Source organism: Neovison vison, chromosome 4, assembly GCF_020171115.1.
Source record: "Neovison vison isolate M4711 chromosome 4, ASM_NN_V1, whole genome shotgun sequence".
Classification (NCBI taxonomy): domain Eukaryota; kingdom Metazoa; phylum Chordata; class Mammalia; order Carnivora; family Mustelidae; genus Neogale; species Neogale vison.
The window spans coordinates 199,073,207-199,098,910 of record NC_058094.1 but is presented as its reverse complement, the minus strand read 5'-3'; the positions used below and the strand labels follow the sequence as shown (position 1 = coordinate 199,098,910).

The window sequence follows — 25,704 nt, the reverse complement described above, 5'->3', positions numbered from 1 at the left end:
CTGGAAATAATACGAAGAAAAAAAAAGACTAAAGAATATTATCAGTAGAATAATTTACATTATAAGGGACACTCTATCCAAGAATTCTCCTATTACCGATGTTAGAATTTCTCCAATACATCCTCTTACACTACAAACTAGAAAAAGAAAGAAATGCGTACCAAATTAAGTTCTCAATGATGAAAAATAAAAGACATTACCTTGCCTGCTCCAGTAGATCCAGCAACTGCCAACAACTGTCCTCTTTCTATCTTGAAACTGATGTCTTTCAGGACAGGAGCACCGAGAAGTGAGAAATTGCTGAAGAAAAGGCTGTTATCAGCATTGGAAAATTTTCTGTCGTTACTGTTTTGTTTTGCTTTCTCAAGTAATTCCCCAAATCCCTGAAAAAAAATACAAAGGTAAGTTTTTCAGGTATTATCCATAGGTATTTGTGAAACAATAGGTATTTGGTTCATGTATTAGCACATAAAGCATATGGCATCTGATCCACACTTTATAGCATGTAATTATATACATGAGTTCTAGAGTACATGATGGGAAACACTGAAAATTTTAATAAAGCATTTAATAGAAACATAACCTCAATATCCTAGATTCTCACTCACCCCTAAATTAAACTTTATTTAATACTGAAGAAAACATGTACCTTCTTCTATAGGCTGAGCAAATAAATGTATCTAATCCTCAGCACAGTAATAATATCGGAGGTAGATTTTCCAATCCACCTCTTTCAAAGCAATAGACCTTGTGACTCAGAGATGAAATGACTAAATTGGCCAGAGTGATTTACAACCCAATCTGACCTCTATTCTAACATGCCACTGGCACCTTCTTCTAAGAAGCCTAAAGCATTTAAGTAGTAATTAAGTATAAATATGATGAGATTGCCAGATAATTCAGATGAGTTCCCTTATAGGAGAATAGTGGGAGGAAGGAATTCCTTTTTAAAAGTGCCCTGCTTCTCTATTGCCCCATGGGGAGCTTTAGGGGAGCAGTCTTCAGTCCAGAGTAACCAGCCCCAAAGACTGATCAGGAGGAACCTCATGCACACAGTCTTAAGGAAATCGATTCCACATCCTCAGGCTCCAAATATACTCCTTCCTAAAATCAATCTGCCTGAGATCCGCTTGCTGTTTATCATTTCTTCTTTCCCACTTTCCGGCTCACAATCATACTTGTCTCACTTGACACAGAAAAGGAGTTTGTCCTCAGTCCTAAGTCTTATTGTGCTGTCCTTCCTGGAGTCTAAAATCTTCTAGGACCACAGAAAGGGATCACAGAAGAATAATTTTTTCATGAAAGAGGGTCCCATAGAAACAAAGCCAGGAATACTGAAGGAGGAAACATCTCATTTCACCTGACAGCAACCTGTGGGTCTTACCAAGATTAGAATAAGATTGTAGAAATGAGTGGCAGGATAAGGCATTTTAATTAACTAATTCTTTGATAACTTAATTTTTAATAATTTAGTAAATTTAGTTGGTACATATGAATTATTTGCATTGTAAGGTTGTGATAATTTTTCTGACATAAAGAAAGCGGAAGTCTTGACAATGAGAACTGACTTCATAAATTGATTTATTTTCCATAAACTAAATGCACTCAAACTATAATGCCAAAGTTTTGAAAAAATCCATTTAACATGATTAGACAATATGTAATAAACAGGAATTACATGTCTTGCCACCAAATAAAACTATATAAGAATTTATGTCAACTTCACAATGTGTCAGAGATTATGTGTCATAGAATTCCAAAATTCCTTTAGGTCATATATAAGCCATGAAGTTTGGAGACCACTGCTTTGAGTTCTCATGATATGGACAGCTAATGTCCCCCTTAGTAATCAAACAACTAAAAGCAAAGCTTTTAAGAAGCAGACAATAAAAATTCTTTTTAAAATAAGACAAATGCATTTGTTATTTTGTTATTAATTTTTTAAATATTTATTTATTTATTTTAGAAACAGAGAGTGTGAGCAGAGGAAGGGGCAGAGGGAGAAGGAGAGAGAATCTCAAGCAGACTCCCCATTGAGCATAGAGCCTGACCCGGGGCTCAATCTCAGGACCCTGTGATCATGACCTGAGCCAAAACCAAGAGTCAGATGATCAACCAAAGGAGCCAACCAGGGAGCCCTCCCTTATTTATTTATTTACCTCACAGATATTTATTGACCATCACCTCTGTATTAAAGACCAGTTCAGGGGTGCCTGGGTGGCTCAATGGGTTAAACCTCTACCTTTGGCTTAGGTCATGATCTTGGGGTCCTGGGATCAAGACCCACATTGGGTTCTCTGTTCAGCAGGGAGCCTGCTTCCCCCTTTCTCTTTCTGCCTGCCTCTCTGCCTACGGTGATCTCTGTCAGATAAATAAATAAAATCTTCTTTCTTTTCTTTTCTTTTTCTTTTTTTTTTTTTAATTTGACAGAGATCACCAGTAGGCAGAGAGGCAGGCAGAGAGAGAGGCAGGGAGGGTGGAAGAGTGGGAAGTAGGCTCTTTGTTGAGCAGAGAGCCTGATGCGGGGCTTGATCCCAGGACCCCGAGATCATGACCTGAGCCGAAGGCAGAGGCTTAACCCACTGAGCCACCCAGGCACCCCGAAATAAATAAAATCTTAAGAAAAAAAAATAAAGACCACTTCAAAAATCCCACATGGGAGAGTAACTATGAGTAGATATTAATACTGAAACAGGCTTCATGCTAGAACTGAAAATCACACCAAATTTTATAGGAGTACATTACAGAGGGAAAGCAACTCAGCCTGGAACTTGACCAAGTAAATGACATGCAGGCTGAGTGAGGAGGGATAGAAGTGGGATCTCACAAGACCAACAAATGGTATAGGTGCTCCAGGAAGACAAATCTGCATATACAATGGTTCAGGCTTAAAAAACAGAATATGTCTCAGAAATGGTGAGTGGCCAGGTCAGATTTATGTGACAAAATGACAAAAGATGTCCTTGGTAAGAAGGATAATGCAGTCTGTTGAAGGCAATGCAGTCTGTTCAAAGTGGGACTTTTCACCAATAAGCACTTGGACCAACGGGAGCTAATAATCTTTGCTTCTGTTTACAGAAGTAAAATGCTTATTTCAAGACAATTGGAAAATACAGAAAAGCAGAACAAATAGAAATCACTTGTAGTACTACCACTGTGAAGAAACAATACTTAACCTTTCAACTGAAATCCCTCCCCTTTCTCAGGACGCCTGGGTGTCTCAGTTGGTTAGGCGTCTGCCTTCAGCTCAAGTCATAATCCCAGGGTCTTGGGATCAAGCCCCGCATCAGCCTCCCTGCTCAGCAGGGAGTTTGCTTTTCTTCTCCCTCTGCCCCTCCCCCTTCTTGTGTTCTTGCTAATTCTGTCTCTCTCAAATGAATAAATAAAAAATATTAAAAGAGGGTGCCTGGGTGGCTCAGTGGGTTAAGATGCTGCCTTCGGCTCAGGTCTTGATCTCGGGGTCCTGGGATAGAGTCCCGCATCAGGCTCTCTGCTCAGCAGGGGGCCTGCTTCCCTTCCTCTCTCTCTGCCTGCCTCTCTGCCTACTTGTGATCTCTGTCTATCAAATAAATAAATAAAATCTTTAAAAAAAAATTAAAAGAAAAAAATCCCTCCACTTTCTTACCTATATCTATAAATATATATGATTTTATATATAAATATATACATATAACCAGGAATAAAGGGTACAGGAAAGCAAATACAGTCAATATTATTGTAATAACTTTGTATGGTGACAGATGGCTATTAAACTTAGCATGGTGAGCATTTTGTAATGTACATAATTTTTGAATCACTATGTATACACCTAAAACTAATATGTCAACTATATTTCAATAAAATATATATAGTTTTTCTACAAAATTGAGAAAAAATAAGGTGATGATCCCCTTTTTCTGACTTACAATAAATCATCAATATTTTCATATACCACTAAATATTATGTTTAATTTAGTTTTTAGTGGTAAGATAGTATCCAAGAGTATGAATAAACTATTTGCATGTACTTTGCCATAAATTGGAGAGCACATTTTTTTTTGGTATAAATTCCCACAAGTGGAGTTTTCAGAGCAAAAGGTATGTGAAAGTCCAAGTCTTTTGAATTGTAGTTCTAAATTTTTCTTTCATCAATAATTATATGGGAGTGCTTATTTTCAAGAACCCTTATCAATACTGATTTTTGGTTTTAGACTTGTTTTAACTTTTTTGTGTGGTTTTGAAAATGGAATCTCACTATTGATCTCACTTTTATTCATTTGCTCCCTAATGAGACTGAAGAGTTTCCATGCTTACATGTCCCCTTAGTTGTGCATGAAATGCTTATGATATTCTTTGTTTTTACCCCGTTCTTGTGACATCTTTTCATGTATCTGGCTAATAGTTAACAAGTCATTGTAACATACTGAACTTCAGTCTCTGGTGTTGTTGAGGGTATCAAATGAGATCATATACATGTGAAAGCAATATATGGTAAGGCAGCAGTCACTCTTTTTTGTTTTGTTTAAATATGGAGCAGTATGGTGAGTGGCAAAGGGTTTTGGAGTCAGAGAAACAGGCTGACCCTTTAGGTCTTCCCTAATTAGTTATCTTTGTTCCAGTTGTTTAAACTAAGTTTCAGCTTCCTAATAAGTAAGTAGTAATTCTACCCATTGCCAGGTTTGGACTGAGTATGGAATCATATATAATTCACCAAGGACTTGCCCCTTGGGTAACTGGGTGAATGATGACGCCAGCAAAGGTAATAGCAAATACACTGGAAGAGGCAGGTGTGTCAAGTTTGGTGAGTGGTGAATGTAAAGTGCTTGAGGAGCATGCAGGAAATTTAGAAAATATATTTAAGAAGTAATGAAAGAAGCTGGGGCCATAAATTTGCCTTTAAGACCATCAGCACATTGATGTCAGTTGGCCCTGAGCTTGAAGTCACCCAGAGAGGGCATGAAATGCTAAAAGAAAACCTAAGTGGGACCCAGTGCCCATCACCATGGAAGCAGCAGGGAAGAGGTAGAAGTTGTGATCTGTGGATAAAATAATATGGAGAGAGTGGTTACACTAAAGCTAAGTCATCAATTCAAGAAGAAAGGAACTGTTTTCTTGGGTTGACAAGTGCAGAATCCAGACTGCAGTAGGGAGAAACCCATGAAAGATGAGGAAATGACAACAGTTGTGGCAACACAGGGACAGAGAAAGGAATCAGGTTTGGAGGATGAAGCTGGGTGGGCAAAAACAAGAGAAGACTTTTTTTTTAAAACTGGAAAATATTTGAATGGGAAAAGGAGTCAGTTGAAAGAAGTTATTGAAGCTTCTAGAGAGAGGACTGCTGGCCTCTTCTAAGAAGATGAAGCAAGGTCGTAATAGTTCAGTCAAGGGCAGGGGGAAACATCTGTCTTTCTCGTAGACATGAAGGAAAGAGGAACACATAATTCTGAAGGTGAACAGGAAGCTAGAAGCATTCATACATGATAATGGCTTTTCCTTTCTTTCTGTTTTGTAGGAGGAAAGGCCATGCAGATGAGAGAAGTAGGGATTCAGGAAAGTGGTAAAAATCTGGAATAGCTTCTGGGGAAATGGTAAAGAAAATTAACTAAAGACAAATGAAAAGATTTCCCAAGAAGGTTTACAGGCTCCACTGAGGTTGAAACAAGAGCAGTGTAAAGCTTACAAATGACGGAGGTGTGTTATTTTTCCCAACACCTACTTCACTAAGGTCCATAAAGTAATGTTTTGCAGCAAAGGATTCAGTGGAAGGAAAGTGGAATTGAGAGAGCTGTAGAAGAACTGAAATGACTGGTCTTGGAATAAGTAGATGTTCAAACAGGCAGGGTCCAAAGGGAGCACTGAAGAAACTAAAAACCTTGAACCTGAAAGACTACAGTACAGGTAGGATTTAGAGACAGAGCTGAACGGTTAGGCAATTCTGGGCTGGGAACAAGATTTCAGAGTGTAACATTTGCAAACAAGCACCACTATCCTGAGCAAATATGATCAAAAAGTATCCGGAGTTTGGCAGGTGATAAAGACTGAAGGACAAGGATATAGCCAGATGGGAAGCAACAGTCGGGTGAATGGCTTGTAGACTATGACTTCTGGGTCCAAATTCTGGCTTCAGTTTCTGACAGGTGTGTGAGCTGAAGCAGGACACTTAACCTTTCTTAGCTTCCATTTTGTTATCAGTAAATTACTTAGATCACAGGAATGTTAAGTGAATTAAATGAGACAACACGTTTAAAGCACTTATCCTAGGTCCTGGCACAGAGTAAGGTTCTGAACATGCCACCTATTTTATAAGATGGAAGAGAGGGAAATGGAAGATTTTCACAGCAAGCAGGGAAATAATTTTGTCTGAAATTGGTGGTGGGGGGAAATGTTAAACTTCTTATTTTCCCCTCATGCCTAGAATGGCCTTTGAAACTCCTAAAAACAAAGAAGTAAAATCAATCTGATCCCTTTCTGACATGACACTTTCCCACAAACAATTTTGCTAGGCAGATAAAGAATTATTCTCTAATCTGTATCTTCAGAAATGAAGTAAAGTGTAGTCCTGGCTATTAAGCAGCTTATATAAATAAAACCAGTTTCAGATATTTTGGAAAATGTAGAAATAGGATAGTGGTTTCATAAACTCCTATCTTTACTCAACAGATATAAATGATAATAGGAACTCAATAGGTGTTCTCAATCATCAAATATTCCTTCTTGAGAGGCTGAATATCCTTGATAATATTTTTCTGACTTGGAGATATATAGGAGAATTTTTAAGAGGGAATGGAAATAAGTAAAAATAGAAAACAACACAGGCATGTGTCTTTCCAACATCTTTATGTAGACTACTATGTTGCAAACACACAGGACAGGAAAATGACAAAACAGAAAGGAGCATTTCTTAAGGAACTATTATGTGCATGGTACTCTGCTGAGCACTTCATGCTTCATGCTTCACAACAAACTTGCAAGAAACCAGGCACTGGTTGCAAGGGAAATATTAATATTTCATTTTATGGCTGGAGAACCAAGTTCTCCACAAGTAATTTGATATTGATTACACACAGAAGAAATGGCAGAGCTAGAATTCACGCCCTGCTCTTCCTGAGCTCCCAAACCTATGAGGCTGGCATCACTTCTCAATCGTAATTGATCGAGGAAAAGTAGCAGCTCCCCTCCCAGAGCTACCAGTTCAATTATCATTCTAACTTTCTTGTCTATTAGGATGAAACCAGATTCACAAAGGAGAAAATGTTGAAGTATTTAGAGCAAACAATTAAAGAAAGAATTCTGACCTCCTCCCAGAAGGCTGTTACGTTCTCCATCACTACTTCTGTAGTTGTTAAGTTATATTCCAACGTCTTATACTCTTGCTTTTGTAAGAAATCCTGTTTACAAAAGAAGGCAAAAACATATTGTAGAACTAGAATAGCATTACTGCATTATTACACCTATTTTACACTCTGATGGTTCTGTATCCTGTATTTGGATTTTATGAAGATTACTGAATATATTAGAAATTACTTCTTAATAAAATAATTGTTCACAATGTTCTAAAGTTAATTTGCCAAGCACTTGGATTTATTACATTTGAACGGCACTTTTAAAACGTGTGCTATTTTATAAAACTGGTTTTATACATTAGATTGTAACACACAACTGATTCTTTTTTCTATTCTTACATATGAACCTGGGTGATAAATTTATAAGGCCTCCCTGAGTTACCCACCAATGTACCTCAATTCAACATTAGGACAGACAGAAAGCTAACATCTTCACATCTGCAGCACCCTCCTTATTAGAAGTATCGACAGCATCACTTCTCTGGGTTACGTAAACGTATGAAGATTTGCTATAACTGATTTGAAAGCATCAGAACCTTGACTCTAAAAGAAGGGCTTTATTAGACATTGGTAGGGTTCTATGAGGAAAGGTGGGAGTGTCAGGAAGAATTAAGTGCCTGCATCCTGAAGTTCTCACTGCAGCAGGTAGAGGACAGCCTGCTCCTTGCCTCACTTTTGCTTTTTCTCCTCTAGTGTTCTCTCACTCACTATCTCTGTTTTGGTTTCTCTCTTCTTCTCTGTTTTGTTTCTCTGCCGGTGTTCCTGTTCACTGACTCTCCTGGTCTTTGTGGTGTTCTCTCTTTGAGTCTGTATGTATGTTCATGTTCTCTCTCTCTCTCTCCTCTCTCTCTCTCTCTCTAGTTGAGAAGGGTTAACAGGCGAAATAAGATTAGTCCAAGGGCTGCTATAGTTTTGAACTAATTCTCCAATTAGTCTAACATGGAGATCTCAAACTCACATATTTTCAAGAAGATAAACTTGAGGGTGCCTGAGTAGAGACTGTGTAGAACTGGAGAGGGCAGTCCCCTTTGAGGGAGGAGTTGCCACAGTTTATAAGGAAAGAGGACCCAGTTCCTACATATTCCAATTCTTCAAAAGAGGCTGAAGATACAATTTATTGTATATATAACATCCTCCAACTTTTAAATGCTAGCAATTAATGCAAATAGGTTGTTTGTTTTTAATTTAAAGATCAAGTAGAAACAGTTTCAAGGCCAAAATTAGGTCCATGGGCAACCACTGGCAAAGTCTGGCCAAGATTACATAATGGCAGAATGACCTAAAAGTGGCTCATGCTGCACCCTCATTTTTCCTTCTATCACAGTGATTTTTTTTCCTGGTTAAATATTTAAATGAATATCAAAAAAGTATAATAATACATTATTAATCTACACATTAATTATAAAAATTATAACCACACAGAAATTCATGCTAGTGATTCAATTAGCTTTTCATATACTGAGTATAATCACCTGAGGGCTTTAGAACTTCTCTTCCAAGCTACCAGCTACATCAGCATTGCCAGCGTGTGACATAAAATGCCATTCTCATCTAACATTCTGGAAAGTTTTTTGAAAAATTTTTCAAAAGTTTAAGGTGAATATTCTCAGTTTTAGCTAGAATATTTTATAACTTCCTGGTCAATTTTTTGCACATTCACCAAGTTCATTAGAACTGATCTATTGGCTGATTACTTAAATAAAATTCTCCAGAATACAGAAATAATATTTTCTTCAACTTCTTTGATTTAAGAGAATCTCACAGACCTTCATTTATTTCATTGGGCTTCCTCACAAGGGCTCATTAGACCACACATAGATACCAAGATAGGAAATCCTGTGCATCGAACCAGCCCAAGACCAAGACTTCATTTCCAGAGTGTGCTTGCTATAAAAGTTCAAAACTGTTCTAAAATCATTGCATACGATGCAATGTTAAGTACATTACCTGTATTTTGTTTATTGCTCCAAGAGAGTCATACCATGTTTGTACAGCCCAGGGGAATTGCCGAGTGACTGCCATGCGCAAAACGATGCAGAAGGAGATGGTTGTGAATATTTTTCGGAGGACGATTGTTTTGATCAGTGCATAGGGAAGCACGGATAAAAACACCACAAAGAACCCTGAGAAGAAGAAGGCTGAGCTATTGAAGTATCTCACATAGGCTGCCTTCCGGGTCAGTTTCAGTTCTGTTCTATAAAAAAAAAAATACATAAAATTTGGGATTCTTATTAACTTTTCAAATACCAGGCATCTTGGAATGTAAAAACCGGACCAGATGCTCTCAGGGCTTTCTGTCTGTGTTCTGATCCTAGCACCACCCTATATGAGCTGTGTGATTTTGGGCAAGTTATTTAATCTCCCTGGGCCTCAGTTACCTTCTCTGAGAGTGGGATGGTAATGAATGCACCAATGTCTTGGACATCATATCTGTAAACATTATTTTTATATTATAATTCATAATCTCAATTATTATTTCTATTGTTAGGATAACAATATGTTAATATCTTTAATCACTTCATTATTAGTTTGTAAGATTAGTAAGACTTTGATTCCAATTTTTTATTTGTTGGTTGGTGTTTCAAGCAGTTAAGTGTGGAAATGAGGACAACACTGTAAGAGTTATAAAGGAAAATGTGATTTTTCCTTTGTGATTTCCTAATGGATTCTTAACATTTTAGAAATTCTAGCTTGGCTTTGGGGAACACTGAAAACAACATCTAAGCAACAAAGGTGTGGTTTCTCAAACCTTAGCATGGGTGAAAATCACCTGAGAAACTTGTTAAAATACAGCCTCAGGCCCACCACTGAGAGATACTGACAGAGTCTTCAATAGGCTTCCAGAATCCATGTTTTAAACTAAAACCCAAGCAATTCTGTTGCAGGTAGCTTTTGAAAAGTTAGAAAAGAATAGCTACTCTATCCTCTCTCTCACTTTAGTATAATTACTTGCAAAAATCGTCTTTTTAAAGATTTGATTTCTAAGTAATCTCTACACCCATCCTGGGGCTCAAACCCAGAACCCCACCATCAAGAATTACACACTCCACCGACTGAGCCAGCCAGGTGCCCCCGCAACAATCATTTTTTACTTCTGATCTTCTAGTCTGAACTGCAAATGTGAACTTTTTTTTTTTTCCTAACACATATCAAAGAGGATTCAGTACTCTAGCAGACAGAAAACAGGGAGTGCCGATGCTGGTAATAAGAGAACAAAGCTGTCTTCAACCTCCACACCCCACTCTGCCAGGACCAGAAAAATTAAAGTCAGTTATGATCCTCCTCTTCGGCTCTTGCTGGAAAAAAGGCAGCCAGGAACAGAGAACAGAGGGTTCTGTGGCGAAGAGCAACACAAGAGCTGTGCCTGGCATCTGGGGACTAGTTTCACACATTTGTAAAATTCAGAGAAGTTCTCATTCTCAAGTGGTAGAATTCAGGGGGAAAAAATTTTTTTTTTTTTTTTTTAGTCTGAAAAAAAGTCTAATCCTGAGCACTCTGATAAAGAAAATTAAGTTCCATGTGCCCAACCTAGACAGTATTCACATTCTAATGTGATCTAAGGCTTCTTATTTCAATCATTTAGCACTGAAGGCAGACTGGGATTTTGGAATCTCATTGGGGTTTGACTCCTGGTTCTGTCAGTGATAGCTATGCCATCTTATATACATCCACATGTGTAGAAGAGAAACACACAATCTCCCAGGCAGAGACGTTGCCATGATAAATGAGAACACAGCAGAGGGCCTGGCACTAAGAATCTGCCTAGGATCCTTAATCTTCAACAGAAAAGAAAAAAGCATAATATTGGCTAGGCTGATGTTAATAAAATGCTAGAAAACCCTGCTCACCAAAATGTTCACAAATTTATGAGAATTGTTGTTGAAATGTGTTAGAAACCATTGAGGAAAATGGAAGAAGTGGTATGGCAAGAAAAGAATAATGGACTCAAGAACATTTATAGGGATCACTTATAGAAAGCAGTATTCTCCATAATAAAATCACTTGTACTTTATGAGTCATAAAAATATTTTATCAGTTTCTTATTTAAAAAAAAAAAAAAAAAAGAACTTGAAAGTGGCTTTATTACAGAAGAGCAGCAAAGGAGCAGATTACATAGTCTCTGCCCAGTTCAATAGGGGCCCAGGCTGAGGTAATCACCCCTTCGAAGCATATCCTGGCAATTTCTTTCAGAATATCACATTTTATTTTTTTGAGTACAAGCAACTCTTGTTTTTCCATATTTATGTCAGCCCTTCCCAGCCTTTTTGGGTAACAATTTCATGCCAGATTACGGAACCAGATTATACACGTTCCAACCAACCATTTGGTATTAGAATTGGTCAGACAGAAACACAAAATAGAAAGGATGAATTTCATCTTTTGAGGAAGAAAAATAAAAACCAAAGTCAAGAAAAGTCAACACCTAGAATGACCAGGAGTTTAAGTTCAGGTCTGAGACAACCAGATCTTCTGATCAACTCCTCATCCCCTTCTTGGTATGCCTGTGCTTACAGGCACAGAAGTGACCAAGGGGATAAATCTGATGGAGAACTCACTGCTAATAAGAAAAACAACTTCAGCTGACTAAACAATTCCCTAAGATCTTTAAGGATGTTTCTGGAAAGAAAATACAATTCCTTTCCTGGATTTGTCTTGAAAGGCATAATAAAAACAGGTGACCAATGACGTTTGGGAAATATTTACTCTTTCACTCTTTCTATTTACATGGCAAAGGACTTAATATTTCAGCATTTCTTTTGTTGTTCCAATCACACACCTGCAGCTCAGTTAGCACTGTCTACCAGTATCAGCAGCCCCAATTCCTCATAACCATATTCACACCATCCAAAAGGTACTCTGCTTGTACATTTTTTCCCTGTGAAACTCTCATGTGCTATAGGACCTGAAATTATCTATCTGGTCTTCAACAGTAGTACGTCTATCATTGAGTCTCCTAGAATCCTTTTCGACTGCAGTTTGTAGAACATGGACATTGACTGAAGAAAAAAATGGTCTCACGGCTGCAGAAATGTCCTAATTTATATTGTGCCCCAAACTGTCACAGGAATCATATCTCAATCTGGGCTATACTTATTGCTGGATATAATCTTTACTGATCAGTGAAAGAGAGGATATCTGAGGTGAAACAAGACTAGAGACAGGTGCCAAGTACTGATTCTATCGCAGGTGATGGCTTTGTTGCTTCAGCTGACCTCTCAATTACGAGGTTTTTAGAAACACAATTTATGGATATTACCTGCATTATTACTCTTAGGTTAAGAAAGAACAATGATATGATCTTTTAACCGAAGAGAAGGGTTTCTTTCATTTTTCATGAGCCGTAACAAAAGTTAAATGAAATGGAGTAACAGAAAACCACTTATTTGGTTCAGAATTATACAGTTATGACTCTGGTAGTTTCATTTAAGGTTTCAATCACCCTTCAGCATCGTGATCATTATTTTAGTCAAGCAAGTATAATAAGTAGCTAGAAACACATATAGGAAATTCTTCTATAAGGCATAAATATCCTTGTAATGAAAAATAACACACTTTACCAACTACATAAAAGTACAGCCCATGAAAATGACTTTATGCCACTTAATATTGATGCATGAATATTGATATAACTTAAAACAATTGATAGAAACTTCAAATATGAACTGGAAGTAAGTCCACTGTGACATACTCATTTTTAAAATATTAAACATTATTGGCTAATGATATTAAAATTATCAGAAGGACTTACTGTCTTATGCTTTCAATCATTTTTTCCATTGCTTCCTCCCAGCAATATGCCTTAACAGATTGGATATTTTCAATCATTTCTGAGGTGATCACGAGTCTTTCGTTGATCTTTCCAGCTCTCTGATCTCTGTAAATCAATCAAATACTTAGTAAAACCAAGTCAAATTGTCACTAAGAACTATAAAAGTTTTTTTTTTAAGGCCATACTTCTTATTAAACAGGTGGACATTTATTTTACTATTTGATAGATGATAACAAAAATAATAGCTATCTTTTAGTAAATGCCCTCTGTGTACCAGACACTATTGGACACATTCCATACACTGTCCCAGTGTAGGACACTTCATGGTGCTCCACGAAAAGTGGTTATCTCCATTTTAAAGATGAAAAACCAGAGACTCAGTGAGGCAGAGTGACTTGGGATTCAAGCCAAGAGCTAACAGACTCCAAAATTTGTATACATTCTATCGCCTTCTAGCTGATAAACTCTAGAAGTCCTCTATCATACACTGGCACTGGTATCACTGATTCATTCTGTAATAAAAAGTAACTAAGGTTCTGGTGTGATGATCCATGAACCAGAGTAGGAAAAACTTCTGAAACTCAATCCAAAAATCCAAAAACATGCATTCCCGCCCATATACACATTATCCCTTCTACCTAAACCTTATGATCTATACAAATGAACTGAATCTTCACATATTCAAAAAGAAATTCTACAGGCTGATAAACCAAAAAAAATGCCCTGTTGATATAGGGAATATTATTTACACCATTAAAATAATTCCTTTTCAGTGACACCCAGTAAGTAGATCCCGGTTCAGTAAATAGAGTGGTCCTGGATTTACTACAGTAGACTTTGTGAAAATCTAATTTAAAACTGTTCCGAGCTATGTAACTAGAATGCTACTACCTGTACTTCATCATCATTCTCCCCAACCCGGCTTGAAAAAGGGCGAGGACTATGAGGAAAGCAAGACCACAGAAGGCAGAGGCTTGTAACAAATCCCAGAGCAGCCCCATCAAGAGCGTTACTTGTAAAGGAGCAATCCACACAAAATGTGCCAGTGCAAGTCCCTGGAAAATAAAATCACAGTGAAAACCAGTGATGGACAGACAAACAAGCCTAGATGAGAGAGAGTGAGCACAGAGAACTTAGATAATCAAACACATCATGGTTCCCAAAATGCTAACATCAAGGCGTTCATTCCGTGGAGCACAGAGCAACGTGCTTAAACATTCTACAAATAGACTAGGATTTCCCAAGGAACAAATTTCTAGTCATTGCATCTTTCAGTGTATTTTTATTCAATGGGCTTAAGATGAACTATCTTAAGTATCATGTCAGGGATTTATTTTTCATAACTTACTTCTATTTGACTAACGCAAGAGCCATGGTGTAAACACACAAGAGCAAAGGGGTTTCCAAAGGCTCTCAGTATATCAACTCTATCACCTGACAAAATATTAAGAATAAATGCATGCTTAATTTAATAGTAACTTATTTAGCACCTGCTGTGGGTTTAACAATCTGTAAATACTGAGAATGCTAAGATAAATAAAACACACTACACGGTCTACCCTCAAAGACCTTGCATTTATTTGTGTAATAAGAGAGCACTGAACAAGAATTGTTCAGAGTATCATATTCAGCCAAAGTAAATAGCTGATTTAAAGTATTAAAAGGAAACAAGATCTGATAAAACTTGAATTTTGAAAAACTTTATTAAATACACAGTGAGCTAAGATGTCTTTGCATTGGGTGGTACTATGAAACTCCAGAATGGTGCTCTGCTAACAACCATCAATGGCAGAAATGGGCAAGGTAGGGATGTGTATAACTTAACCCCCTATCACTGTTAACTGACCCAGGAAAACCCTTGGGTTTGTATGAGTTATAACAATAATGCAGAAAAGATTAAATCAGTAGGTACGTACTTCATCAAATTTGTTCAGGTTGTTGGAAAGGAGACTAACAAGTTGTCCAATACTTATTTTATCCAGAACACGGCTTGACAGCTTTAAAGTCTAAAGTGAAAATGGGAAGTTAGGTGATCATGACAAAGAGAAGAAAAAGATATCAATAGGTTGCTTCAAGGTAGCCTAGTACACACACATGATACATTGAATGAGTTAATTTATATTTATATACATAAACCTATATAAATGAGTATATATTAAAAGGGTGGTTAAGAGAAGGTCCACATACCTGGTTATGAAAATCTGGATTTTATTGAGGAGGTAGAATTTAAGATGGGTGTGGAATAATGACTAGCATTTAGGTAAGCACAGATGAAGAAGGAATCAAAGCAGTTAATTTCAAAACACTATTAGAACAGATGACAGGGAAAATTCTATAGAGCTGTAATACACATGATTCAGTAATAGACTGTCTGTCTCAGGTGATTCTGAGTTCTCCAGAAGGCTTACCAGGGAGCTATGTGCAGAGTAAGCACCTCAGTAAATATCTGTTCATTTAATTATCTCTATCTTCTAGTCACAGGTAAATTCACATGTAAAGATAATTTAGTTTGTATTTAGATTCATTATTTTCTTGTATTTCTTAATTTTTAATTGAGGTGCAGTTGACATACAATCTGGTCTTAGTTTCAGGTGTAAAACATAGTGATTTGACATTTATATAATATATTTAGGTTCATTATTTAAAATATAATTTGAATGTATCATAGCTGCAGACTTTAGAACAAAGCAAAATAGCATTGTGGGACAAAATCTGGGAAACTATTAGAGCTAGTAGCTGCCTGCCATGTGGATGGAGCTGGTCAGATATGGAACCAGTTAACTTTAGGCTCACTTTAGGGACCCAACCACAGCCACAGGAAGATACAACTGCATTTTCTGGTGATGATGCCAAGGCAGGCCAATAAGTGTGCCCAGCGGGGTAAATAAACCAGGTAATAACACAGAAAGAAGGACAGATAAAATAGCTTCAAACCTTTCGTGAATGTGTTCTGGGTCTGAAAGCACATATATTGCTGTATTTGTGCTCAATGTTATATATGGACTTATTTACAAACTAACCTGTTCCTTCTCTGATCTCTCCTCCCCCTTAGCCCGGAGTACTTTATACCTCTCTCCTCCTATATAACACAATTTGCCTTGCTATATTATTTCAGTGCTTTTCTGCTCTAATATTTGGAAAATCCTCCACATCGAGGACTATGATTTACCCATTTCAGAAATTTTGAAGTTTTTGCACAATTCTCTATACTTTTTAGGTCTTAGTTTCTTAAAATATTTTATGCATAAAACAGGGATAATAGTTCCTACCATAGAGAGTTTTGGAGGAGATAAATGAAATAATACACCTAGTTCACTTAGAAGCTTGTCATGTACATCGTTAGCTATCACTTATTATGATGATAAAAAGCAGTTTTTAAAAATGTTTTTTAGACTGAATTGAACTTCTTTTAATATTCATGTGTGCAATTCTACCTCCCAAATAATACCTAATAATTTATTCGCTTACCTAAAATTTCTGGATCAAAATAAAATTTTTGTTGATTTTTTACATATGTTTTCCTGGTACTTGTGAACTGAGGAGATTGTAGCTGAGGTGATCTGATTAAACTGTGGACTCCATTTTTTTCTTCTGCCTCCATAAAAGGCTATTTTGATCAATAAAGTATGACTATCAAGGTTTTATAGTACACCTGACCTTGCATTTGTATTATGGAAGTGTTCTGGGTTCTTTGCCAGGTAATTTCAGATTCATGTCCCTTATAAGCTAAGTATATAAAGTTTTTACATTGGGGGGAAGAAAAAGAAAAGAAGGATAAAGCAATATCCAAATGATTCAACCAAAAGAGCTTTCTATAATGACTTGGTAGAGCCAAGCAGTCACACATAGTCTAGAAAACACATGTCACTGAAATGACCTTAAATTGTTTTTGTAAGATGGGTAGGTCTAATCTGCATTCACCTAAATCAAGTTTCAGCAAGTTGGCCTTCTGACTGGAAAATGCATACAGAAAACCAGAAAAGGATCTTAGGTTTGCCATGCATGTGTTGTTGCAAAAATTTTTAAATTTGCAGGACTCATAGGATGACAAAAATCTAACTCAAAATAAAATAGTGGATGAGTATCACAATTAATTAAGGTAGATACTGTTAGTGCTTGGATTATCACTAACAATTGCATACTATACTCATTATCGAACGTAATGATACATGGCATTTTACCACAAGATAATATTTTGTCAATGACTTTTTAATGCAGACAGTAAGTATTATTTTAATGGGGAGCCAAAGATTCCAAAAAATGATGACATGACTAGTTTTAAAAAATGAAATCCAGGGAGATCATATGAAATCCATAATACAGGCAGTTTATAGAAGATGATCAATAATTACTAGCTGAAATGAACTGAATTAATTACCAAGTAGAAACATTAAGCATTGCTGCCATTTACTTCACAAGCATACAAAATTGACTTGTGTTTATCCCACATGTATATCAACATGATGTTTAAGACATTTTAAAACACCGAGACTGTGCAAGAAAGCATTACCTTCTTATAAATCAAGCTAAACATAGCTATCCTCATCTGCATTCCAATACGATGAAGGCCAAAAATGGCTGGATGCAGGAGCAGTGTCCTCATGACAAAGAGAAGGCATAAGCCTATGGCTAGGTAAATCGCGATAGAGCGTTCCTCCTTGTTATCTGGATCGTAGGAAGCTATGATTCTTCCCAGTAAGAGAGGCTGGACCGATTTGGTGACTTCCTGAAAAGAGGAAAAACAAAGAAATTAGATTTCAGTTCCCTTTCATCAAATGGCCCCACAATTTCAACACAAGCATTCTCATTTTTAGAGGAGGATTTAAAACAGGCCTACACAGAGGGCCACACCATATGTAAAACACTTGACATTACTTTCAATATCTTAGAGCTTTGACATAAGATTATATTTTTGACTCTAGCAAAAGTCATTTGGAGATGAGTTTATGTATAGGGTATTTTGACTGAAAAGTGAATAGTGACCATAGAGCAAAGCTGTGGTTTCTGGAATGGTGTGTTCATTACTAATGACCTACATAATAACAATCTACATAGCACTACTATAGCTACATAGCAGGGTTTATGAAATATTTTCAGTTGATTATCATGACATACATGAAATATTTTGGCAGTTGAGCTATATATGAGTTTTTGGAATTAGAAATGTACAGCTGTACCTAAGTGTTCTTCCTCTTGAGTAATTTGAACTACATCCCTGCCACTGTCTAGCCAGTGTATTTTTCCCATAAGCTGCCATTTCTTTCACAACAGATCTACTTGGTGAATGGTTATTCAGCTGCAGTTTTTAACAAAATAAGTAAAATGTGTCTTAATCTGATTCAGGCATCTATTTTACATATGTCAGTCCTGAATTAGTTAGTTTCATCTTGCTTCAACCAAAAGATGACATACTCTCTTTGAACAGTAATGGCTATTCCACAAAGACATCAGTAGTACTACTTTGGGAGGGTTCATATTCATAGAAAAAAATGTAGTTTATTTTTGGTAGAGAAAAATGTCAATACAATAGGATCATCTGCAAATAGCAAGCCAATATAAATCTCACCACAACATGGAACTGTCAACATTCAAGGACAAAGTCAGCACTCCAACCCTCCCCTCAATAGTATTTTCCCTAATCTGTTTGAAGCTGCATATTCTCTAATATTTACGATGGAACTACTTACAGATAACATCTGATTTTTTTTTTTTTTTAAGAAGGAAAATGATAGTAACAAGCTTGGTCTCTGAAACAGAGTCCTTTTAAAAAAAAATCATCCCTTGGGGCGCCTGGGTGGCTCAGTGGGTTAAGCCACTGCCTTCGGCTCAGGTCATGATCTTGGGGTTCTGGGATCGAGTCCTGCATCGGGCTCTCTGCTCAGCAGGGAGCCTGCTTCTCTCTCTCTCTCTCTCTCTCTACCTGTCTACTTGTGATCTCTCTCTGTCAAATAAATAAATAAATAAATCTTTTTTTAAAAAGTCATCCCTATAAATGACTAGGAATAACAAAATCCTCTATTCTTGATATGTGAAAGCTTTGTATACTTCATGGTTTGGACTATTCTGGGACTAAAGAAATTTCCCAATTTGCCACAAAAAGGATAGTGAAAACCAACTGAGCTTCGAATGTCATAAGGACCAACATAAATTTATTTGAAAATTTGATTATGTTTCATTATATTGTTTATCACATGTTTATTGTTTTTATTATTACATGTTTATTACATATTTTATGACACAAACCAAGATGCAATTCACTTAATGTTTCACTTAGATAAAAGAAGCCTGACTATCTACCTTTTTTTTTTTAATTTTTTCCAATTTATTTATTTTCAGAAAAACAGTATTCATTATTTTTTCACCACACCCAGTGCTCCATGCAAGCTGTGCCCTCTATAATACCCACCACCTGGTACCCCAACCTCCCACCCCCCCGCCACTTCAAACCCCTCAGATTGTTTTTCAGAGTCCATAGTCTCTCATGGTTCATCTCCCCTTCCAATTTACCCAAAAGCACATACCCTCCCCAATGTCCATAACCCTACCCCCCTTCTCCCAACCCCCCTCCCCCCAGCAACCCACAGTTTGTTTCGTGAGATTAAGAGTCACTTATGGTTTGTCTCCCTCCCTATCCCATCTTGTTTCATGGATTCTTCTCCTACCCACTGAATATCTACTTTTAAGCTAGCACAACAATGAAATTCAGAGTCATGAAACCCAAGTTCCTATCTACATTACCTACACTATCTGTGTCACCTTAGTCTCTTCCTTTCTCTGGACATTTTCCCCACTGACAAACCAAGTGGGGGGCAGAGTGATCTTGAAGGTCCCCTCCAGTGCTAACATCTCTGTTTATATGATTTGAGTCTGAGGAGTCACCTGACAGAGGCTAGAGACTCCTTCAGCAATTTTCCTGGTCCATATCCTGCCACCGCCATAGGCAGCATCTGCTCAGGGGGATGCAGATCAGAACAGTGTGAGTTCAGACTATTTAGGCAGAGAGGGTCAAGTTAGATACCCAAGTGATTGCATTCCTGGTGGGAATAATCATGAGTCTCAATTCAGATCAGCCTTCCAGGGAAAATTTAAGAAGAATGAGAAGACCTGCTGGGAGCCATATCTGGTCTTCCATAAGGATCCTCCATACCAAAGCTCAAATCACTGTAGAAGAGTCTAAATTCTTTCATCATTTCTGTTCTACCTGCATACCTTGGACAGGGCCAGATGCTTCTAGAAAAAGGGAAATCTGCCTGATATTCAGATCATGAAAGAAAATTCAGGTGAAAAGAGAAACTTTGTTCAGGCTTGAAATTACAAGACTACTTTAAAATTTTTTTTTTTTTTTTAAGATTTTATTTTATTTATTTGAGAGAGAGAGACAGTGAGAGAGAGCATGAGCGAGGAGAAGGTCAGAGAGTGAAGCAGACTCCCCATGGAGCTGGGAGCCTGATGTGGGACTCGATCCCGGGACTCCAGGATCACGCCCTGAGCCGGAGGCAGTCGTTTAACCAACTGCGCCACCCAGGCGTCCCCAAGACTACTTTAAAAACTACATTTCTAAGTCCAAAGCACCGTTGTTTCTTCTGATAAACGTACACAATTAGTTGAATAACTTCTAAAGTTACATGAATTTCTATGGTGTGTGGTCAGCAAAATCATCACCATCATAATCATCACCTCAATCATAATCATAACCATCATCATCTTGTTTTAAGTATACTTTACGTCTTTATCTCAGGAATACTAGACATTATTTGAGAAATATTAAGAAGTTAAGATTTCTCAATATTGAGAAATTAATAGAGTACCAATAGACTGTAGAAGAATCTATGATTATCTCAAGAAACAACTGTAAAGAAATCTGATAAAACTTCAATCAAAACTGGCATTGATACATTCTAAATATTCTTGAACATAAGTGTTACATTAACATAAGAAAGAAATTCTCCCTCAAGACAACAATCAGCACCTAATTAATTAATACTAATAAAGTAAGTAATAAAACTATAGAAGCATTACCTTTAGGTTCAGGCAAACACAAAAAATAGGAATACTGGTTATTAGAACAATTCAACATTTTTGCAGAACTTTTAGCTGATACAACTCAAGAGAAATGATCGATGTATGATTATCATAAAGAAGTGAAAATTAGAGCGCCTGTGTGGCTCAGTTGGTTGAGCAACTGCCTTCAGCTCAAGTCATGATCCCTGAGTACCAGGTTCAAGTCCCGCATCAGGCTCCCAGCTCCATGGGGAGTCTGTTCGCCCTCTGACCTTCTCCCCTCTCATGCTCTCCCTCACTCTCTCCTTCTCAAATAAATAAAATCTTTTTATTTTTTATTTTTTTTTATTTGTTTATTTGACAGACAGAGATCACAAGCAGACAGAGAAGCAGGCAGAGAGAGAGAGAGGGAAGCAGGCTCCCTGCTGAGCAGAGAGCCCGACGCGGGACTCGATCCCAGGACCCTGAGATCATGACCTGAGCCGAAGGCAGCAGCCCAACCCACTGAGCCACCCAGGCGCCCCATCAAATAAATAAAATCTTTTTAAAAAGTGAAAATTATTATTATCAGCATAGAATATGACTATCTATACAACAAATTATGTGAATCAAGAGTATAATGGGTAGAAGTTTAAAAACATAATTATACTAAGAAAATAAATTCCTGTATACGAAGCATAATATTCAATAAGGATATCATTAATATAACAATTGACATGAGACATTATAAATATCAAATTTATATATATGCATATATATATATATATACCTTAAATGTATTTTCCAAACATTCCTAAGACATAAAGTCTTAAATAAAAATCTGAAGGACTTAAAAATCATCTATAAAGAAAAACTGAACACTATGAAAATTCCATTCTCATCCAAATTATTTTGTAAGACTAACACAATCTTCACCAGAATTTCAAGTAGATTCTTTGGAACTGAAATTTCAGCACCAAACTAGCAGGGACTGTTTGTTTTAGTTTCTACAACAATCCCAACATGATGCACAACACCTACAACAAAATATCCACTCAGTGAGTATTTGTTGAATCAATGGAAAAAGGATTCTAAATTCCATTTGAAAAAATGAGAAACTAATCAAAAACATTAGAAAGAAAATAAGAAAAATGTGAGAGGGTTTACACTACTGCATATGAAGTCATATTATACAGCTGTTATAATATGTGGCATGACAAAGAAATAGATTTATCTGTGAACAGGTCCAAGTACATGTAATAATTTTATGTAGGATATGGCATTTTAATTCAGTGGAGAAGGTATAGATTATGCAATAAATGATGAAGAAACTGGACACTCATTTTTAAAATTAGATTTCTATCTCAAATGTACACCAAAATAAATCCCAAATGGATTAGATATTTACATGTAGAAACATAAATATTTGGGTAGGAAGGACTTTTAAAAACATCTGATGACAAAAGCAGAGAACAAAGGAAAAAGTTTATAGATTTGGGAGCAAATTTTTAAAAATCAAAACTTCTAATTGTTAAGATAAAAGGTAAAAACTCACTAGAAACAAATGGTAGGCTGGGAAAATTATTTTCTCATATGTCAAAAAGAAAAAGACAAGTACTAAAATAGACAAAAAACACAACAAGTCAGTTGCATGTACAAAAAGAAATACAAATGTTTGATATATAAAACTGTTTAAACTCACTGGAAACCAAAAATATAAAAACAGTTAGAATGGCCAAAATTAATAAGACAGTAAACAACATGTGTTGGAGGGGATATGGAGAAAGGGGAACCCTCTTCCACTGTTGGTGGGAATGCAAGTTGGTGCAGCCTCTTTGGAAAACAGTGTGGAGATTACTCAAGAAATTAAAAATAGAACTTCCCTATGACCCTGCAATTGCACTCCTGGGTATTTACCCCCAAGATACAGATGTCGTGAAAAGAAGGGCCATCTGTACCCCAATGTTTATAGCAGCAATGGCCACGGTCACCAAACTGTGGAAAGAACCAAAATGCCCTTCAGCGGACGAATGGATAAGGAAGATGTGGTCCATATACACTATGGAGTATTATACACTATGGAGTATTATGCCTCCATCAGAAAGGATGAATACCCAGCTTTTGTAGCAACATGGATGGGACTGGAAGAGATTATGCTGAGTGAAATAAGTCAAGCAGAGAGAGTCAATTATCATATGGCTTCACTTATTTGTGGAGCATAACAAATAGCATGGAGGACATGGGGAGTTAGAGAGGAGTAGGGAATTTGGGTAAATTGGAAGGGGAGGTGAACCATGAGAGACTATGGACTCTAAAAAACAATCTGAGGGGTTTGAATTGGCAGGGGGGTGGGAGGTTGGGGTACCAGGTGGTGGGTATTATAGAGGGCATGGATTACATGGAGCACTGGGTGTGGTGAAAAAATAATGAAAATAAATAAAAAATAAATTTAAAAAAATCCAAGTAAAAATAATAACATGCTCTTTCTCACTGAGCAATTTAGAAATATTTTTAAATGATAATACCTATTATTGGTGAGGACTGAATTTGCACACTTTAGTAGCAAGAAAGTAATACCTTTCCTTTACAGAAAAAAGTAACTTTACAGAAGAAAGTAATATCTTTACTTTAATATAAGAAAGTATACCTTTTGATTTGCAATTTGAAAATCTGCAAATCTGCTAAAATTAGGTTTTAAATGGAGGTGCATTGAAGGACTGTTTTGTTTTGTTTTTTAAAGATTTTATTTTATTTATTTATTTGACAGAGAGAGAGATCACAAGTAGGCAGAGAGGCAGGCAGAGAGAGAGAGAGGAGAAAGCAGACTCCCTGCTGAGCAGAGAGCCCGATGTGGGGCTTGATCCCAGGACCATGAGATCATGACCTGAGCCGAAGGCAGAGGCTTAACCCACTGAGCCACCCAAGTGGCCTCTGAAGGACTATTTTTAATTATGAAAAATTAGAGGCAATATAAATATTTAACAATGGGGAACTGATAAATTATGGCACAGCCACATGAGTCATTAAACATTAAGGTGACTAGGTAGAAAAGCAGCTAATGACAGGAAACACATTAAGAAGAGAAACAGATTTATAACATATTATATAAAGCAATGATCACCCTCCCTTTATTAAGTATACATTCCCATGGGAAATAGACATAATTTGATATTGTCATAATCTGATAGACATAAATCTATCAGTAATTATCTAATTGCTTTCATAATCATAAAAATACTTAAAAGAATAATAAAATTTTGAAAAGAAAATTGCCTCCATCAGAAAGGATGAATACCCAACTCTTGTAGCAACATGGACGGGACTGGAAGAGATTATGCTGAGTGAAATAAGTCAAGCAGAGAGAGTCAATTATCATATGGTTTCACTTATTTGTGGAGCATAACATATAGCATGGAGGACAAGGGGCGTTAGAGAGGAGTAGGGAATTTGGGTAAATTGGAAGGGGAGGTGAACCATGAGAGACTATGGACTCTGAAAAACAGTCTGAGGGGTTTGAAGTGGCGGGGGGGTGGGAGGTTGGGGTACCAGGTGGTGGGTATTATAGAGGGCACGGCTTGCATGGAGCACTGGGTGTGGTGAAAAAATAATGAATACTGTTTTTCTGAAAATAAATTGGAAAAAAAAAAGAAAATTGCATATAACTTACTGATAATTAATAAATGGTAAAAAGAAAACATGCACACAAAAGCATTTCTAAAAGAAAGTAAACATACATCAGATATACACCTAGAACTTTTCATTAGATACAAAGAGTACTGGCTTATATACCAAAGCAAAGGCTTCAGATTCTGCTTTTGACATGATAAACAAGAGTGTCAAGTTTTTGTTTATCTCAAGATACACTAGAGTCTGACGGTAATTTTTGGCTTTATACTAAGCACTAAAGGAAGAATTTGCCCATATTTGGCATAGAAAATAACACCTATTCCCTGCCTCAACTGTTTGTAGTTTTTATAAAATTGTTTGTATACCATACTAAGACTAGAATCTCAAAAAATATTGAGATTCTGTCTACCTCTGAATCGTGTTTTTAGCTTCAATGCTTAACACAAAATGTTTTGCTTCTGCTATTTTCCTTTTAGGGTTTATTGATTTGTTAACTTTTTAGCAATAACCTCACTGGAAATCTAAGCCATAGTCTTCATATTTTATAGGGAAAAAGTTTTTGGATTTGTTGAATAGCAGGAATAATAGGTTTAATCCAGAAAATGCAATAATGGAAGATGCAATAAAATATTAATTTTAGGGCACCTGGGTGGCTCAGTGGGTTAAGCCGCTGCCTTCGGCTCAGGTCATGATCTCAGGGTCCTGGGATCGAGTCCCGCATCGGGCTCTCTGCTCTGCAGGGAGCCTGCTTCCTCCTCTCCCTCTCTCTGCCTGCCTCTCTGTCTGCTTGTGATCTGTCTGTCAAATAAATAAATAAAATCTTTAAAAAAATATATTAATTTTAATTTCTGAAATAAAGCTTAGAAAATAGCTATCATTTTTAAACATTAGCAAAACATATTTCTGTGCCTTATAAAAATCATATGGGTGCTTTAAGATTGCTTGCAGCATTTAGAGGGAAATGCAAATGACATGAGTATTCATGCAGGTAGGTAGATATTCTAC

At 36.8% G+C, this 25,704-nt stretch overlaps 1 protein-coding gene across 2 annotated transcripts in view; it reads right to left on the bottom strand.

The window, feature by feature from the left end:
• CFTR (CF transmembrane conductance regulator) overlaps nucleotides 1–25,704 on the bottom strand; it is a 170,629-nt gene that overhangs the window by 103,895 nt on the left and 41,030 nt on the right. For both annotated transcript variants that reach the window (XM_044246438.1, XM_044246439.1), the window contains exons 4-10: nucleotides 17,603–17,818; nucleotides 15,009–15,098; nucleotides 13,984–14,147; nucleotides 13,072–13,197; nucleotides 9,270–9,516; nucleotides 7,275–7,367; nucleotides 201–383 (exon numbers count right to left, since the gene is read on the bottom strand). In XM_044246438.1, the coding sequence (XP_044102373.1) occupies nucleotides 201–383; nucleotides 7,275–7,367; nucleotides 9,270–9,516; nucleotides 13,072–13,197; nucleotides 13,984–14,147; nucleotides 15,009–15,098; nucleotides 17,603–17,818 (1,119 nt within the window). The remainder of the gene's footprint in view (nucleotides 1–200; nucleotides 384–7,274; nucleotides 7,368–9,269; nucleotides 9,517–13,071; nucleotides 13,198–13,983; nucleotides 14,148–15,008; nucleotides 15,099–17,602; nucleotides 17,819–25,704) is intronic.